Source organism: Myotis daubentonii, chromosome 14 (assembly GCF_963259705.1).
Source record: "Myotis daubentonii chromosome 14, mMyoDau2.1, whole genome shotgun sequence".
NCBI classification, from domain to species: domain Eukaryota; kingdom Metazoa; phylum Chordata; class Mammalia; order Chiroptera; family Vespertilionidae; genus Myotis; species Myotis daubentonii.
Genome location: NC_081853.1, coordinates 58,367,897 through 58,385,043, shown reverse-complemented (window position 1 = coordinate 58,385,043; position 17,147 = coordinate 58,367,897). Strand labels below are relative to the sequence as shown.

Sequence of the window (17,147 nt, the reverse complement as noted above, 5' to 3'; positions counted from 1 at the left end):
CCGTGGCTCTGGCTCTCCCGGGCTGGGCCATGCAAGCACAGATTTTGCTTCCTGGTGCAGGACTTAGAAAACCAGATGCACATAGCAGAGCAGCGGAGGCGGACCCTGCTGAAGGATTTCCACGACACCTAGGCTGCCCTCGGCGAGCACGAGGGAGGAAGAGGTGGCTGGAGCCCACCCGGCTGCTGTTCTGCATGCTGCGGGCTCTGCCTCTCACGACCCCAGGCAGCAGCCAGGCCTCCTGAGAGACCCTGGCACACACCTCAGTCCACTTCTGTTTCATCTTTCTTTGTGTTTCTCCTACGGTCGAGGCCCTGTTGAATTGGCCTCTTCAGGATTTGTAATTCCCCCTGGACGGTTGTTGGGAGGGAGGGAACGTTTTTTTGAATGACTATTAATAGTATTAGCTCATTACAACTTATGTGATTTTCAAAGGTTGGAAAAATGTACCAAAAAAAAAACAAGAAAAAGGAAACCAACCATAGAATTACACAGAACCTTTTAAAAAAATAAATTGGCATTGGAGTGTTCGCCCTCTAGCTATTGTCCTTAGAACGCAGAGTGCTGCCTGCCCACACGGCCTCTGAATGTGCCCTGGAGGCCAGTGTGGCCTCCGCTTCCCGATTCGCTTGGTGTTTGGGGTCCCAAGAGAGGAGCCTGGGTGGCAGGTGGGGACTGGAGTTCGCCTGTGCAATGGGCTGCTCCTGTAGACCTTCGGTCAGGGGCCCTGCCTGACCCTACACTGCGCAGACAGCACAGGGCAGGGCTTGCCCCGGCGTCTGACCGTCCTGGGTGGCGCTGCCTATGGGCTCATCTTGATTCTTGAAGGTGAGGCTCACCCGGGTCTGGCTCCCGAGGCCAGAGCCCACCGCAGAACATAGATGGTGGTCTTGTGGCCTCCAGACCCGGGACAGGAGTGGAGCACAGTGTTCCCTTTTGCCTCCTAAAGGTAGAGATCCACTTTCAAAGGGGATTGTTCCCCAGAATAACTGTTTAATTTGGTCCCTCCTTTTGTGGCAGTGTTCAGGTGGTAACTGACCAAGTGCTCACGCAGCGTCCCTGGCACTGTCCTGCCCGCTCCTCTGGCGAACCTCGGGTCGGAGTGCAGCGTGGCCCTTGCGAGGGCACCAGTCGTCCTGGCTCCGGGGCCTTGTTTGCACAGGTGGTTTTCCTGTTCCCTGGAGTGTCCGCAGCTCTGGGGCTTGGGCGCTCTCCCCTCGCCTGACTTCAGGTGTCGGAGGGCTCCACCTCCAGGGCCTGGGAGTCTGAGACCAGGAGAGCCCTTCGTCTGTGGTCCCGGCTCCTGTAGAAGGAGGGGCTGGCCAGGGAGAGGGCCAGGGCTTGCACAGCTGAGCCCAAAGGAGCAGGTGGTTCGTTTGCGTGGTGTCCTGAGCCTGGTCCTGTGAGCCTCCGGAAGTTAAATCTGGCCTCGGGGTTTCTGTGGCTGCGTGGTGCCTGCTCGCTGAGGCTGCCAGAGCTGTCTGTGCTCGACCTCCTTGACCTCCCGGGCGACATATAAATACTGTGGTGGAAATTCTTTGATATTCAAACATTTTCACCTCAGCAGTTTCCCAGGTACCATGGTTGTAAACTGCGTTACTCTTGGAGACAGGACAGCTTGGCTCTTGGGGTCATGGGTACACAGCTGGGTGCGGGTTCCCTTTCTCTCCGCTGGGGTTTTGTCTGCTCCTGTTCTCTTGCAAGGGGCGGACTGTGGTTGGAGAGGGAGAACAGTTAGTGTAGCCAGTGAGCCCAGGATTGGATGGGGCGCTCCCTGAACCAGGAGAGCCTGTGTGGGGCCTGGTGGGGTGTGAACGCTGCGCTGGCCCCTGGATGGTCCTGCTTACCTCCTGTCTTGCTGTGTCGCCGGCGTGGCGCCCTGCATGTTGTGGACTGCACAGCCGCCGTGTGCCCACCCCTGGGTCCAGCTGCAGCCCAGCCGTGGGCGCTGTGAGGCTCGGTGCCCGACCACAGCCTGCGGGCCTGGCCCGGGAGCTTCCCTCTGCCCCGCGGCTGTCCCTGGGGAGGCCCGGCCGAGCTTTCCTGCCCCGAGCGGTAGGAGATGAAGAAGGCACTGTGTTCTCATGAATTTGCCGTATATCTTTGTTTTCTTCAAAGAAAAAGTTGAGGTCATGTCATCTGCTCAAAGTTGAGTAGTTTATTCAAAATAAATTGAAAGTTTCTGATTATAAAAGTGTGTGTAGATTTCTTTCTTCAAAGGACCCTTCACGTCGCCTCCTGAGGGAGCATCCAGGGTATGGCCTTGGCACCGAATGCGCGGCCTTTTGGTCAGCCCCTCCTCCAGGCCTGCGAAGGCCCCATGACCTGACCGCCCTCCTCCTCTGGGGAGAGGACACTGGAGGGAGGTGGGCTAGCCGAGCTCCTTTCCATCCCATACAGGCCAACCCCCCAAAACAAACGGATCCCTGGCTTTCTCACCGCCCCTGGTGAGGCCCTGGGCCCCTCCCCTCCGATCGGACGTGGGAGCTTAGGGCTGCGGAATATGGCCGGGGTGGGGTTGGGTTCCAGTGGTTCTCAACCTGTGGTTTGCGACCCCTTTGGGGGTCGAATGACCCTTTCACAGGGGTCGCCTTAGACCATCCTGCATATCAGATATTTACATGACGATTCATAACAATAGCAACGTTACAGTTATGAAGTAGCAACGAAAATAATTTTATGGTTGGGGGTCACCACAACATGAGGAACTGTATTAAAGGGTCGCGGCATTAGGAAGGTTGAGAACCACTGGTAGACAGTCCTGGGTTATGAAGATAGGACTTGAGATCTCGAGAAACTAGAGATGCTTGGAGTCATGCCAAAGGCTGAGGACAGGAAATACAAAGTATGGGTTCCCATTGAGGGTCCATTTGTGGCGACAGGAGTGGCAGCAACATCAGCGACAGCTCGGGTGAAGGCTGCAGAGCTGTGGGCGGCATGCACGGGGCAGTCAGGCCAGAGCGGCCTGGACGCTGCGGTCGGAACTCCGCAGTTGCTCCCCCTTGAGCCTCAGGCGTGAGAGACGTGGGCTCTGCCCTGGGGGAGGGGGGGACATGGAGGGAATTGGTCACAGGTGAATGTTTCCTCTGAGGCAGCAGGGCCAGCAGCCACTCCTGCAGGTCAAGGGGCTGAGTACCATGGCCTTGGCACCATGCCCTTGGCCATCTTAAAAAAGAAAAGCCCTTGCTGGTGTAGCTCAGTGGGCAGCGTCGGCCTGCAGACAAGGGTCCTGGGTTCGATTCCAGTCAAGGGCACAGGCCCGGGTTGCAGGCTCGATCCCCAGTTGGGGGCATGTAGGAGACAGCCGATCAATGATTCTGATCATTGATGTTTCGATCTCTCCCTCTCCCTTCCTCTCTGAAATCAATAAAAATACGTTTTTAAAAAGAATATGGTTCCTTTCCCCCTTAAAAAGAAAAAAAAAAAAGGAAGATAGCAAAGTCTAGGGCAGTGATGGCGAACCTATGACACGCGTGTCAGAGGTGACACGCGAACTCATTTTTTTGGTTGATTTTTCTTTGTTAAATGGCATTTAAATATATAAAATAAATATCAAAAACATAAGTCTTTGTTTTACTATGGTGGCAAATACCAAAAAATTTCTATATGTGACACGGCACCAGAGTGAAGTTAGGGTTTTTCAAATGCCGACACGCCGAGCTCAGAAGGTTTGCCGTCCCTGGTCTGGGGGAAGGACTTTCCACGTGGCCCAGGGGTTCCTGCAGCAACCGGCATGGCCCACGGGCTGGGCTCTGCTAGGGGCACTGAGGGCCCAGCACCGATCTTGGCTATTAAACCAATCCTGTCCCCAGGAGACAGTCACACTGACGTGCACTGAGCACACGCCACAGCTCACCTGGAGGGAAGTGCACGTGTTCACGTTAGAAACCGGGAGTCCCATTTTTGTAACAGCACAGCACCCAGATGTGACTGTCAGTGAGTGACCTGGGACCGCCTGCCGCCCCTGAGGTGAGCCTGCCGAGAGATTTAGACATCAAAGGGGTGGTCGGTTTTAAAAGGCCAAGAAATTGTAGTTTATGATACGATTGCGAAATTCCCACAGCCAACAGATGGAGCAGAAATGGGGTGAAGCTGCACCCCTTCCTCCCCTCAGCTGCTTGCTTCCTGCTGTCTGGGATGAGCTAGCAGAGCAGGAGCTGCGCGTGGCAATGGACAGAACTCCACTGGAGAGGGTCATAGGAAGGGAGGGCCGTGGAGCTCGGAAAAGGAGTCCAGGGAAGTATATTTTTTATTGATTTCAGAGAGGAAGGGAGAGGGCCCTCCGAGACCCCCAGAGAGACAGAAACATCAGTGATGAGAGAGAATCATCGATCGGCTGCCTCCTGCCCGCCCCGGCACCGGGGATCGAGAGATGACCGGGGAATCAAACCTTGACCTCCTGGTTCATAGTTCCATGTTCAAACGCTGAGCCCCACTGGCCGGGCTAATTATAGATTTTAAAAGGCTAAAGAAGAGCCCTAGTCAGTTTTGCTCAGTGGTTAGAGTGTCGGCCTGCGGACTGAAGGATCCTGGGTTCGATTCCAATCAAGGGCAAATACCTTGATTGCAGGCTCTATCCCCGGGGCTCGTGTGGGAGGCAGCCAATAGATGTCTCTCTCACATTGATGTTTTCTGTCTCCGCCCCTCCTTCCACTCTCTCTAAAAATCAATGGAAAAAAATATCCTCGGTGAGGATTAACAAAACAAACAAAAGGCTAAGGAGGAAAAGGTCTCAGTATTCAGTCATGGATACCAGGAAACCATGACATCCTTGGTAAAATTGTGACGACCAGAAAATGCAGGGACAGGGAGGGGCTTAGCTGGGTGAGGAGAAACCGCCAGTGGGACCTGCCTCACGGGTGTTAGCCTGGGCACATGCATCGCTGCCCAAGGAGAACCCAGCCCTGCAGAGCTGGGAGCTTAAAAATGCCCAGGCAGGCACCTGGCCACCGGTCCGTCCTTCCGCCCCCAGATCTGGCACTATCCTCAGAGGCGGTGGTGCCTCAGTGATGGACAAGTCCTTTTCTCCTCCTCCATGTGCCGGCTCTGAGGCAGGAGGGTTCCCGTGTGCCCGCTGCAGCCTGGGGTTACCCTTGGGCCCTGACCTTCCCGGTGCAGGAGGCCCTCTGACCAACCCGGGCCGCCCCCCTCCCCTCCCCCAAGCGACCCCGCACATCGGACAACTTCTTCCTGGGGCCTGACTCCTGCAGGCCCCGGGAGGTCCAGGCCGACCACAGAGCGGACCTCCAGGCGTTCTCCTCCCCCAACACCCTCGCCTCCAGGCGACCTTGACCTCCCACCCTGGCGAGTGTCGGCGCCAAACGCTATGGGTCCCATTCCATCACGTGCGCAGTCACCTGCCCCGCGGCGCCCGCACGCTGGCGCAGCACTGAGTCATCCTTTGGCACTGCCTCCTGCTGGCGGCCGCCGCACTCGGGAGCGAGAGATGCAGACCCTGCTTATCCGGGAGGAGGGAAGTGCGTCCAAACCAGGAAACAAGCTCCCGCTGGGCTCTCTTGGGCGCTGCCGCTCTGGTTTGCATGAGCTGGAGGGCATGCCCCCCTCCCCGCGCTAACGCAGCCGAGAAGACGCGCCGATGTGGGCCGGGGTCCAGGGCGCAGAGACGCGGGCCGGCGCGGGCGGCTCCGGGCGGGCGGGCGCAGCATCCCCGGGCGCCGTCTCCTAGCGACCGCGGCGCGCGCGGGCTCGGCGGTTGTCCGGGCAACGGCGCGGCGCGGGCATCCCCGCGGCCCCTCCCCTGGGCGCGCGCGCGACCGGGGCGCCATGGCGGCGGCGGGCCTGAGGCCTGAGGCCGGGAGTCCGCAGTGGGCGCCGGCGGAGCGCGAGCCGGCGGGGGCCGCGGCCAGGCCGGGCGACGGCGAGGACGCGCCGGTGCGGCCGCTGTGCAAGCCCCGCGGCATCTGCTCGCGCGCCTACTTCCTGGTGCTGATGGTGCTCGTGCACCTGTACCTGGGCAACGTGCTGGCGCTGCTGCTCTTCGTCCACTACAGCGACGGCGACGACGGCGGCCACCCCGCGCCCCCGCGCCGCGCCCCCGGCCCGCAGCCCGCGCCCACCCCGGCTCCCCTCGCCCGGCTCGAGGGCATCAAGGTGAGGCCCTCGCCCCGCGCGGCCCGGGCCGGACCTCCGCGCTGCTCCCCGCGCGGCCCCCGCCTGTCCCCTCTTGCCGGGGCCGGGGCCGGGCCGGGACCGGGCGCGCTCCCCTCGGGTGGCGCGGCCTGGCGCCCGAGCTGCCCGCGGTGCCCTTCCCGTAGGTGGGACACGAGCAGAAGGTCCAGCTGGTGGCCGACCGGGACCACTTCATCCGAACCCTCAGCCTCAAGCCGCTGCTCTTCGGTAAGTCCGCGGGGCCCCGCCGGGAGGGCCAGGGGCTGCCAGTGGGTGGCCGCCTAGAGGCTCGTGTTGGCCACGTGACTTTGTTTTGAAAATGGCTGTTCCCAGACCCCCCCCCCCCCTTTTATTCCAGCTCGAGGTTTCCCAAAGTGAAGCGCCCGCCCCCACCTCCGTCACGGGCGTAACCTTTCCACACGCGCCTCCCTGGCCCCTGTTCTCTGCAGCTGATCCTTCCTCCCTCGCCGGACGGGGCAGTGTGAGCCTGCGGCTAAACCGCCCGCAGACACCCCTGTCTCCGTCAGCTGTCACATTCTGTAATGGGGCGGGGGAGGGGCTGATAGCGGCCCAGCTGACCTGGGCCCTGTGGTTTGATGAGGAACAGGCCGTCCTGTGGATAAACGGGTGACCCCCCCACACACACACCCAGCCCCGCCTCTGCTGCCAGCACTCAGCTTCTCCCTGGGCCCAGGCTCGTGCGCAGCCGCAGCAGCAAAGCCTTGCCGGGCGGCTCGTCTGGAACCGGCATCTGGGTCACTTTCTGAGCTCTTGTGCTGGGCTCCAGGTGATCATTCAGTTTTCACCGCCGGTCTGGGAGGTGGGTGTAGACACCCCTTCTCAGGGTGGAGGGTGAGAAATGAGGCGCAGAGCGCTGCCGCTGCTGGCCAGGCCATGCAGCTAGTTCCTGCTGAAGCGGGCGCGGGTGTGCTGGGGGAAGACTGAAGGCCCTCCGAGACCCCCAGGCAACAAGGCGGGCCCAGACCCATGCCCTGGCCACTGCAGGAGGGAGTGGGTAGGAAGATGTAAGCAGAACATCTGAGCTCATGCCCTCGACCCTGGGCAGAGGCGGGGGGGGGGGGGGGGGGGGGAGTGGGGGGGGCGGGGGGTTATGCCTGGACCCGTGAGGATGACTCGTCTGCATGCTGTCTGAGGGGAAACAGGTTACTGATATCTTGTGAAAGGGCCCCTGAAAGGTGGTGGCTGCTGCTGTTACAACTGCTCAGTGTTCAAGTCTGTGCCAAACACTGTTTTAGGTGCTGGAAACACAGCACTGAACACAATAGGAAACAAACAGAAACACCCGAAGCTGACATTCAAATGAGGAGACACACAATAAGTAAGCTAATCCTACATCATACAACCCTGATGTGCAAATCGACTGAACAGCCGAAGGACTGGCACATGCCCAGTCGCGATGACGTGCACTGACCACCAGGGGGCAGATGCTCAACGCAGTGGTCAGTGCGCTCCCACAGGGGAGCACCGCTCAGCCAGAAGGCCCGCCCAGGAGCAGCAAGCCCAGTGGTAAGGAGCAGAGAGCAGGCAGGTGGTAAGGAGCAGAGAGCAGGCAGGCGATAAGGAGTGAGGGGTCCTGGACTGCAAGAGGGCGCGGGCCGGGCCGAGGGACTCCCCCACCCCCAGTGCGCCGCTAGCAAATAAATAAATATGCATGTGTGTCGGGTGACAGGTCACAGACAGGTAAGGCAGGATTCCAAGTGGGCCTGGGACTTCACGGGCGGACAGGTGGGCCTCCCTGAAAACGGTATTTGAGCAAAGACCTGTAGGAGCTGAGGAGTCAGGCCAGGTGGCTGTCGGGTCAGGCCGAGCCAGGCCGAGGAACGCTCCCCCATTACCTCCAGGCTGCCAGGACCAGACGAAGTGTCTGGGGGGTAAAGTGTGGGCAGGGTTGTGCTTTGTGCTCCCACACCCCCCCCGCCCCCAGGCATCCTGGAGCCCCGGCTATACCCCATTCAGATGCAGGTTACGTTACCTGAAACCTGAGGACTTCATTCCTAATGCTGACCCCCAGCTTGTTGCATCAAAGTCCTACACAGAGTGAGGAACCCGGCCTGGGTCCCAGTAAATCGCAGGGAGCAGGAGAGCTGTGACCGCAGGCGAACTGCCTCCTTGGATCACGAAGGGCACGATTCGCAGAGCTTCCTGCCCGCGCTCCTTTCCCCCAGACTGGCCTTACCTTTGAGTCTGTTGGTGGAAGATGTCCCAGGCTTTACCCAGAAAGCCCTGGGGCTGGGTGACATGAGGCTGGACGAATGAAGACAAGTTAGTGACTACGGGATGGGATGTCCAGTTGTGAGGGAACCCCCCGGGCGGGGCTGTCCAAGGAGGGGCAGACCCTGAGAGCTGTGGTATTGGATGAATCCACGGAAGGAAGCCCGCCCCAAGAAGGAGCAATGTCTGTCCGCTGTGCCTGCCTGTCCATCCGTCCGGTGTCACCCTGCAGAGGCAGGGAGGCCCGAGGGGAGTGGGCCGCTGTGGGCCCTGCCCTGCTGCTCTTGGCTCCTGTGACCCACCAGCCTGAGGGCCCGAGATGCCAGGGTTCAGGACATCAGCTGGGCTACGGGGACTGGGTTCTACCCAGGGCACCTCCATCTCCACGGGAGGACCCCGTGCAACCTCCCTTTGGGCAGCATTTTCTGTTTCCCACCCTTGTCCCTAGACAAGTGGGACCTGGGCTGCAAAAGGTCCCATCCCAAGCCCTAGCCAGTTAGTTCAGTGGGTAGAGCATCGGCCTGCAGACTGAAAGGTCCCAGGTTCCATTCAAGGGCAAACGCCTGGATTTCAGGCTCAATCCCCGGTAGGGGGCGTGCAGGAGGCAGCCGATCAGTGATTCTCATCATTGATGTTTCTCTCCCTCTCCCTTCCTCTCTGAAATCAATAAAAACATTAAAAGAAAAAAAAGGTCCCATCCCCAGTTCCTGGCGCACACCTGCTTGACTGGTGTTGCCCACGGGTTTGGACCTTCCCGAGTCTGTTCGGTTCGGAAGGCAGAACCTGCAGTTCCGAGTCGTCATCTCGCTGGGAACGTGGTTTTCTTCCACGTGGCTCACTTCTCATTTTGTAATTAAATAGCAGGCTTAGGCCGCATCACGCCCTTCCCGAAACGTCTCCAAGATTCCTCGTTTCATTCTAAGCCTCAGGCGTCCCCACAGGCCCGCTCCCTCTCAGGCCGCATCTCCCGCCACCCGACTTGCTCCGCGCTGATGCTTCCGGGGGCCTCCGCCTGTGCCGTTCCCTCCGCCCGCCTGCCCCCCCTCCGAGATCCCCTGACCCCCAGACTGGTCTTGAGGGGTTCGCGGGCACCTAAGAGGTGGCGCCACCTGCCGGGCGCTGCCAGCACTAGCAGCGTCGGGCGCCGGCTCCTGCATTTATTTGTGTCATTCGTGCCTCTGCCCGCGCGGGGGTCTGATGGGCGGGGGCGGTCCTGGCACCCAGCCAGCCCGGCACTGCCCGCTCGCCCGGGCGGCCTCCACCAGCGCCCTGGGGCCCAGGGGTGGCTGAGGCCGGCCCGGAGGGCGGCGGCCCGGGCAGATGACCCTGCGGGGCGGGGTGGGGGGCGCTCAGGACCGGGTTCCCGGCACCGCCGGCGGCCGGCGGGGTGAGGCGTGGCCACTCCCTCCGCGGTTGCCGGGCAACGACGCCTGGTCACCTAGCAACACCCTGGCTTTTCTGCGGCTGGAATCCCTGCCCTTTTCCCTGCGTCCCCTCACCCCGCCCGGTACCCGGCGGCTTTCCGCTCCGGGCCCCCCGCTCCAGCTCCCGGAGCGGGGACAGGGCCCGCCCTCTCGCCCTGAAAGGCCTGCGGACGGGGAAGAGGCGGGCAGCCGGTGGCACTCCTGGCCAGCAGGGCCGCCATTGGCTGACTGCGGGATGGCCTCGGCCCCCAATGTCCTGGCACAGCGCCATGGCTTGGGGGATGGGCATGCATCGCCCCCATCCCCCTGTAACCCCACAGCACCACCAGTGCCACCAGGAGCCACGGCCCTCCAGCCTCCCCTGCTTTCCCCTTAATGGGCTGAGGTTGAGGGCTTTACAGGCCTCTGCCCCCCCCCCCCCCAACTCCCAGGTGCCCGGCCCGCCCGCCCGGGAGGCGGCAGCGCTGACCTTTGCAGTAGATTATCCGCTGGTGGCATCTCCTTGGGGACGAAGCTGGGCCTCTGCTGGCTTTTCTCTTTTTTTGGCTTTTCCTTCCAGTTTGTTTCTTTTTCAAGCTGTCAGGAGCGACTCTGTTCCTTTGCAGTTTGTCCCTGTGGACGGTGCACACCCCTCCTGGGTTCGCTGGGGTGGGGGTCTTGGTCCTGTCCCCAGCGTCACCACCACCGAGTCGCCTACCCCTGGAAGTGAACATGGACTCCAGAGTGTGACAGCCTGGCCTGAGGGCCCTTTTGACTCCATCAGGGTGATGCCTCTGTGCTTGGGGTTGCTTGTGGTTAGGGAGGGCATTTACTGGGGCCTGGGTCTTAGGATAAGTGTGAGACTAAGGCCTTGAGGGTGTGCCTGGGACAGGACGCACTCTGGTACCTGAGTAGCGGTGATCGCTATTGAAAACCACTCAAGCCCCGGCCAGCACGGCCCAGTGGGTAGGGTGTTGGCCTGCGCACCAAAGGGCCTCGGATTCGATTCCCAGTCATAGGCCTGGGTTGCAGGTTCAATTCCCGGCCCCTCATTGATGTCTCCCACATCAGTGTTTCCCTCTCTCTCTCCCTCTCCTTCCCTCCTCTCTCTAAAAATCAATGGGAAAAATATCCTCAGGGGAGGATTAACAAAACAAAAAACAAAACACACACACACACTGGATCCCGGCTGAGTGGCCATTTCCCTTCCTCTTGGCGATGACCCAGAGCAGCAGCCGCTCTGAGGGGCCCTGGGTGGTGGAGGTGGTGGTGGAGGTGGCCCTTCCTCCAATAGGTGCCTCTGACTAGGGAAGTCCTCTCTCCCAGAAACAAGGGAATGAAACAGGGCCCCGCCTCCTGTTGTGGAAGGGCCGGGGCCACCGGGATGGGCTCCCAGCCCTGAGGCCCATTTCAGCTCCACCAGCTGCTGTGGGGCGGGCCAAGCCCGGCCTGACTCGGGAGCTGTGAGGCATGGAGCAGCGTTCAGGGTACACTTGTCCCCAAAGCAAAGAACACCGGAGGTACCTGCTCAGGGCTCCTGCCAACAACTTGCGCGACTCCCGCTGGCCTCCCAGCACCGGGCGACTTGGCCCGATCCAATGACCAGCATCTGCTTATGCTGCAGCAGGTGGGCAAGGAGGGGGCTGGAGAGCAGCATGGCCTGCTGTTTGTTTGTACTGAATGAGGCTGGAAAGTAAAAATGAAAGCAACACCCAGCCACCATCCTCCACTTGTAAAATATATGCCCACGCCCGGCTGGTGCGGGTCAGCGGTGGAACGTAGATCCATGAGTCAGGAGGTCACCGTTCGGTGCCTGTGCAGGAAGCAGCCGATCAACGATTCCCTCTCATCATTTGACTTTAAAAAATATACTTTTATTGATTTCAGAGAAAGAGAGGGAGAGAGGGATAGAAACATCAATGATGAGAGAGAAAGAATTATTGATTGGCTGCCTCCTGCGCGCCGCGCCCCACACTAGGGATGGAGCCCGCAACCCGGGCCTGTGCCCTGACCGGGAATTGAGCCGTGACCTCCTGGTTCATAGGTTAATGTTCAACCACTGAGCCATGCCGGCCGGGCTCATCATTGAAGTTTCTAACTCTCCCTCTCCCTGCCTCTCTGAAATCAATTAAAAATAATAAAATAAAGTAAAATATATACCAAGTAAGAAGTGGAGGCCGCCCTCTGCCCTTCAGGTTCACCCTCTGGCCTTCGGTTCCCTCCGAGGGCGGGTCAGCCCAGGCCCAGGTCTGCTCCAGCTCGCTCCCAGGACCCCCTGGAAAACGTGCTCTCAGCACCAGAGAGGGGGGCCCACCTCCCAAATGCTGCCGACCTTGCGGGGCGCCCAGAGCAGACGTAAAGGGGGGTGAGATGTGCTGACCTGGAGCCCACCAGGGAGTGCGGGGACCCCGCAGAGAGGAAGGTGCCAGGCTCGTGCCCCGGCCGGTCCTGGCCTCACCCACCTCCTCTCCTGGCAGAAGTCCCGGGCTTCCTGCGCGATGAGGAGTGTCGGCTCATCATCCACCTGGCACAGATGAAGGGGCTACAGCGCAGCCAGATCCTGCCCACCGAGGAGTACGAGGAGGCCCTAGGCACGATGCAGGTCAGCCAGCTGGACCTCTTCCGGCTGCTGGACCAGAACCGTGACGGCCGCCTGCAGCTCCGTGAGGTTGGGCCTGGAGCAGCGCGGGGAGGGGTGGGTGGTGCGGGGAGGGGTGGGTGGTGCGGGGAGGGGTGGGGGGCTGCAGAATGGTTTCTGTGGCCAGGGTACCTGTCCTGCTCAGCCCTGGCCCAGGCCCAGGGGCCCCTCCTTCCCTGGAGAGGTAGGTCCTTGCTGCCCGGGAACCCCTGAAGGAGCAGGAGGACTCCCCAGGTGGTGATGGCACGTGTGACCACAGTCCCCAGGTGTCCTGCCCCTGTGACAGGTCTGGATTCCTGGCTGCCATGCTGGGAGCCCATGGAGCTCGTGGTGCGTGGAGTGGCAGCTTCGAGGTGGCCAGGGTCCGCCTCTCTGCACGGCCCTCACCCAGCTTCTGCGGGAGGACTTGGCGAGGTGTGGGGTCCCTGCCCAACAGGATGCCCGTGGCCCTCAGGGCTCCTGACTGCCTTCCTGGCCTCCCAAATGCCACTGGACCTCTCCACCTCTTGTCGTCAGCAAAGGGACTTGAGGCTGTTCTCTGTCCTCACCCATGTCCACCCCCCCCAGCCCTCAGCCCCACAGCGACACTGGGTGGCTGTGCTCTGGGGGCTCTCCATCGCGGGGCCACCTCATGGGGGACCATGTGCTTCAGGTCCTGGCCCAGACTCGCCTGGGGAGTGGACGCTGGATGACGCCAGAGAACATTCAGGAGATGTACTCTGCGATCAAGGCTGACCCGGACGGCGATGGTGAGCTCGGACCTCCCGCAGCTCTGTCCCTGGGAGCCCTGTCCCCACGCCACTTGCCTCTGTGCCCAGCCTCGAGCAGCCAGAGGCTCCGTCCCCGTGCTGACCGTCGAGAGGGCAGGTCTTGGAGACCCTTTCCACCTCGTCAGTGCGAGTCTGGGGCACAGGAGGTGGGGCTGCTGGCTGGCAGAGGGCAGAGGGGGTGTAGCGAGAGCGAAGGCACAGTGATGCCAGCTTGAGCTTGGCTGTGCCCCCGCTCTGTCTGCCTCTCCAGCCAGCAGGGTCTGCCCAAGGCCTCCCTCTTGCCCCCTGGAGCCATTCTAACTGCGAGGGCAGGTGTGGGCAGGGAGCTGTCATACCCGCCCCCCCCGCCCCCCCCACACACACACTATGGCAATAACCCTCAGGAAGGTTCTGAAGTGTAGTCCACTCTCACGCCAAGTGAGGAAGATGCAGCCGTCGAGTAGGACTTGGAAGAGTGGCTTGTGGCGGGTGAGCCCGGAGCGAAGAGCCCGCCGGGACCCGCGGCCAGAGCGGCCTCGCGCTGCTGCTGCTGCCGTGTGCGGAGCTGGCGCCAGGCTCCCAGCCCGAGCGGCCCCCATCCTGGGAGAAATTCCGGCCAAAGGGTGCAGTGTCTCCTTTGGGTCAAGCAGGATAATCCGGAGCAGAGACAGTAGCTACCGGCCCAGAACCCCGAGGGTGGAAGGCCTGCCTGGGAGGTGAGGGCGGTGGAGTGTCCACTGGGGAGCGCACTCTGGCCAGTGGACAGGACTGACCCGGCATATCCCACTCAGGATGGGACCTCAGGTCATGAAGAAACTTCTGGGCCAGCCCTGCTACCCCTGGAAGTGTGGGGGGCCCTGGCCAGCAGCCAGCAGCCAGCAGCCCTGCTCTCTCCTCACCCTGAGGATCGAGGCGGTCACACTCCGCAGAGCCAGGCGGGAGGGCCAAGGGCAGGCGTGCCCTGAGACCCTGCCCTGGCCAATCCCATGGGGGGAGGGGAGCTCCTTCCTTTTGGGGCCCAATCAGGGCTTCACCGGAGGAAAGGAAGGTGTCGGTCTCCCTGTGACAGAAGCTAGGCTCACCTGACCCAGGAGCCCAGGGGGGGACCAGTGCTCAGGCCTCCCGCAGGGGCTCAGTGGGCGCTGCTGGGGGTGCCCGTGCAGGAGTGCTGAGCCTGCAGGAGTTCTCCGACATGGACCTGCGGGACTTCCACAAGTACATGAGGAGGCACAAGGCGGAGTCCAGCGAGCTGGTGCGCAACAGCCACCACACGTGGCTGTACCAGGGGGAAGGCGCCCACCAGGTCATGCGGGCCATCCGCCAGAGGTGAGCGCCCAGCGGTCCTCCCGGTGCCAGGCCCGCACGGTCCTTGGCTGGGAGGAGAGGACAGAACTGAGAAGCTGACTCAGGATTGGGTTCCGCTTCTGAGCCCGGATGGGGACCCGTCGAAAGACCGGCGATTAGCAAAGGCGAACTTGCCCTGGCTGTGGGCAAACTACATCTGGGATTAGAAATAGATTGCATGGTGTTTCCTGCTGATGAGAGAAATGGCCTGTCATCTCTGTGACAGGATGCTCTGTAGGGGTTTTATTTTTTTACTTTTTATTGTTAAATATTTTTTAATTGATTTCAGAGAGAGGAAGGGAGAAGAGAGAGATAGAAACATCAGTGATGAGAATCAATGATCGGCTGCCTCCTGCACGCCCCCTACTGGGAATTGAGCCCACAACCTGGGCATGTGCCCTTGGCTGACTCGAACCTGGGACCCTTCAGTCCACAGGCCGATGCTCTATCCACTGAGCAACACCAGCCAGGGCCCCTGCGGGGGTTTTAGATAACCTTCCCCCTGGGGGGGTGTCCCCCACCTAATTTAGTAGAAATCTCCTCTTCCCTCCCCAGCGGGTGTCTCTGGCATCATGATAACCTCTTCCTGCTCCTATAGGGCCAGTCCGGGGTGGCTTACGGGGCTCCCAGGGAAGGTGTGCAGGGGCAGCGCTGTGGCAGGCCCAGGGCCCACACCAGCCAGCTGTCAGGGTGCCACCCTGCATGAGGCTGCCCAGCTGAATGCCTGCTGCCACCAGGGTGCTGCGCCTCACCCGCCTGCCAGCCGAGATCGTGGAGCTCAGCGAGCCAATGCAGGTCGTGCGGTACGGAGAGGGCGGCCACTACCATGCCCACGTGGACAGTGGGCCTGTGTACCCAGAGACCATCTGCTCCCATACCAAGCTGGTGGCCAACGAGTCGGTGCCCTTCGAGACCTCCTGCCGGCAAGTACCTCCCACCTGGGGGCTGCCAGACTCCCAGACCAGACACACCCTGTGGGCAGGCCCTGGGCTACCTGGTCAAGGATACGCCTGCCTGTCCCCCAGGTGGTTTACCCAGTGTCAGGAAAGGGGTGGCCATTTTGTTCAGTGGCCAGACGGAGGTACCCGCAGACACTGAAACTGGTCCCCAGGGCTGTGAGGCAAGTGGGGGAGGCTAGAACCCCAGCTCTTTCTGCCGCTCCCTGCGTGCTGACCCTGCCTCCCCAGCTGGCCTTGGGTGGGGCCCTGGGATCTAAGTGCACCTGGGACCTTGGCTGCCAAAAACTTTAAGACACAGAAGGACTAGGTTTGTGGGGAGAATGGGCTGGGGACACCTTGGTCCCGCCCTGCCCTCTGGCCCTTGGGAGCCTGGGCAGCGCATCCTGCCCTCGGCGGGCGCTGCTCAGTGCGCCTGCCTTACAGCTACATGACCGTGCTGTTCTACCTGAACAACGTCACCGGCGGGGGAGAGACTGTCTTCCCTGTCGCAGACAACAGAACCTACGACGAAATGGTAAGCCCACCAGGCTGCTGCCCGGGCGTTGGGCACACGTGGCACTGCCCTCTGCACCTGGGAGGAGAGCCCAGGGCACACCTGGTTTCCCTCTGGCCACCTGGCCTGCCCCCTGGCCTATCAGTGGGGGCAGCTGAGAACCTCGCGCCCTCCTGCCCATAGAGCCTGATTCAGGATGACGTGGACCTCCGGGACACTCGGAGGCACTGTGACAAGGGCAATCTCCGTGTCAGACCCCAGCAGGGCACAGCCGTCTTCTGGTACAACTACCTGCCCGACGGGCAAGGTGAGGGCCCTGGGCGGGCGAGGGCTGCCCGGAGGCAAGCTCCCTGTACCAGCCCCAGCGCCGCCCTGGTGGGCAGTTTCTGGCCCTAGTGCCTCCCCCAACCATCCGCAGTGGCTCGAGGGCCGCTTCCTGGGTTACCCCTACCCCTGGGACTCCCTGGTGCCCTAGCCTTCAGCTCGCTGGGACTGGGGACGCATCCCTTACCCACCCAGGCTGGGCAGGGCTCGGGACAGGCTCGGCTAGACAGCTGGGCTCCCAGGGCCAGTGGCGTGGACGAAGCAATAGCTGGTGAGAGGTGCTGAGCCGCCACGGTGGCGGGGCCAGATGTTTGCCGGGGGAGGAGGTGTGCACAGCGGGGCCGTGTCCCGGCCAAGCCCAGGTCAGCCCAGCCTGGTGCCCCTGGCCCCCTCCCTGGCTCACACCAGGCCCCTCTCCTAGGCTGGGTGGGCGACGTGGACGACTACTCGCTGCACGGGGGCTGCCTGGTCACTCGTGGCACTAAGTGGATCGCCAACAACTGGATCAACGTGGACCCCAGCCGAGCGCGGCAGGCGCTGTTCCAGCAGGAGATGGCGCGCCTGGCCCGCGAAGGGGGCGCCGACGCGCAGCCAGAGTGGGCCCTGGACCGGGCCTACCGCGACGCGCGCGTGGAGCTCTGAGCGAGGGGTCAGGCTCGGCCCCGCCACAGGTCGCCCGCCGCCCACGGTGGGGCCCTGCAGCTCCCCGTCCAGCTTCAAGCCAAAGGTCTGGCCGACGTCTTGCCCGCCCCCCCCCCCGCACCCCCGCCTCCATCCGCGACCAGGGCCCCGCACCTCCATCCGTGTTATTTATTGTACAGACCCTGCCGCCCGTCAAATAAAACCAACCGGCTGCGAGCCGGGCCGAGGAGCTCG

The 17,147-nt window shown here is 61.8% G+C and overlaps 2 protein-coding genes across 8 annotated transcripts in view; both read left to right on the top strand.

Annotated features, from left to right (window-relative positions):
* The window catches only part of ARIH2 (ariadne RBR E3 ubiquitin protein ligase 2), a 55,142-nt gene extending 52,948 nt beyond the window's left edge, over positions 1-2,194 (top strand). For all 7 annotated transcript variants that reach the window (XM_059664803.1, XM_059664809.1, XM_059664806.1 and 4 more), the window contains one exon: positions 61-2,194. In XM_059664803.1, coding sequence (XP_059520786.1) covers positions 61-132 — 72 coding nt within the window. In that variant the 3' untranslated portion in view covers positions 133-2,194. The remainder of the gene's footprint in view (positions 1-60) is intronic.
* A 3,235-nt stretch (positions 2,195-5,429) lies between these two features.
* On the top strand, positions 5,430-17,142 carry P4HTM (prolyl 4-hydroxylase, transmembrane). The gene is made up of 9 exons (XM_059664797.1): positions 5,430-6,111; positions 6,276-6,357; positions 12,242-12,432; positions 13,055-13,151; positions 14,315-14,477; positions 15,233-15,418; positions 15,878-15,968; positions 16,131-16,254; positions 16,693-17,142. Exons 1-9 carry the CDS (start codon positions 5,785-5,787, stop codon positions 16,911-16,913), a joined length of 1,482 nt encoding a protein of 493 aa, XP_059520780.1. The 5' UTR covers positions 5,430-5,784; the 3' UTR covers positions 16,914-17,142.
* Positions 17,143-17,147: the final 5 nt, after the last annotated feature.

Coding starts and splice junctions, on each gene's coding strand:
- P4HTM (XM_059664797.1), top strand. CDS start 5,785: ATGGCGGCGGCGGGCCTGAGGCCTGAGGCCGGGAGTCCGCAGTGGGCG. Junction 15,419..15,877: donor CCCTTCGAGACCTCCTGCCG/GCAAGTACCTCC, acceptor CCTGCCTTACAG/CTACATGACCGTGCTGTTCT. Junction 16,255..16,692: donor CTACCTGCCCGACGGGCAAG/GTGAGGGCCCTG, acceptor CCCCTCTCCTAG/GCTGGGTGGGCGACGTGGAC.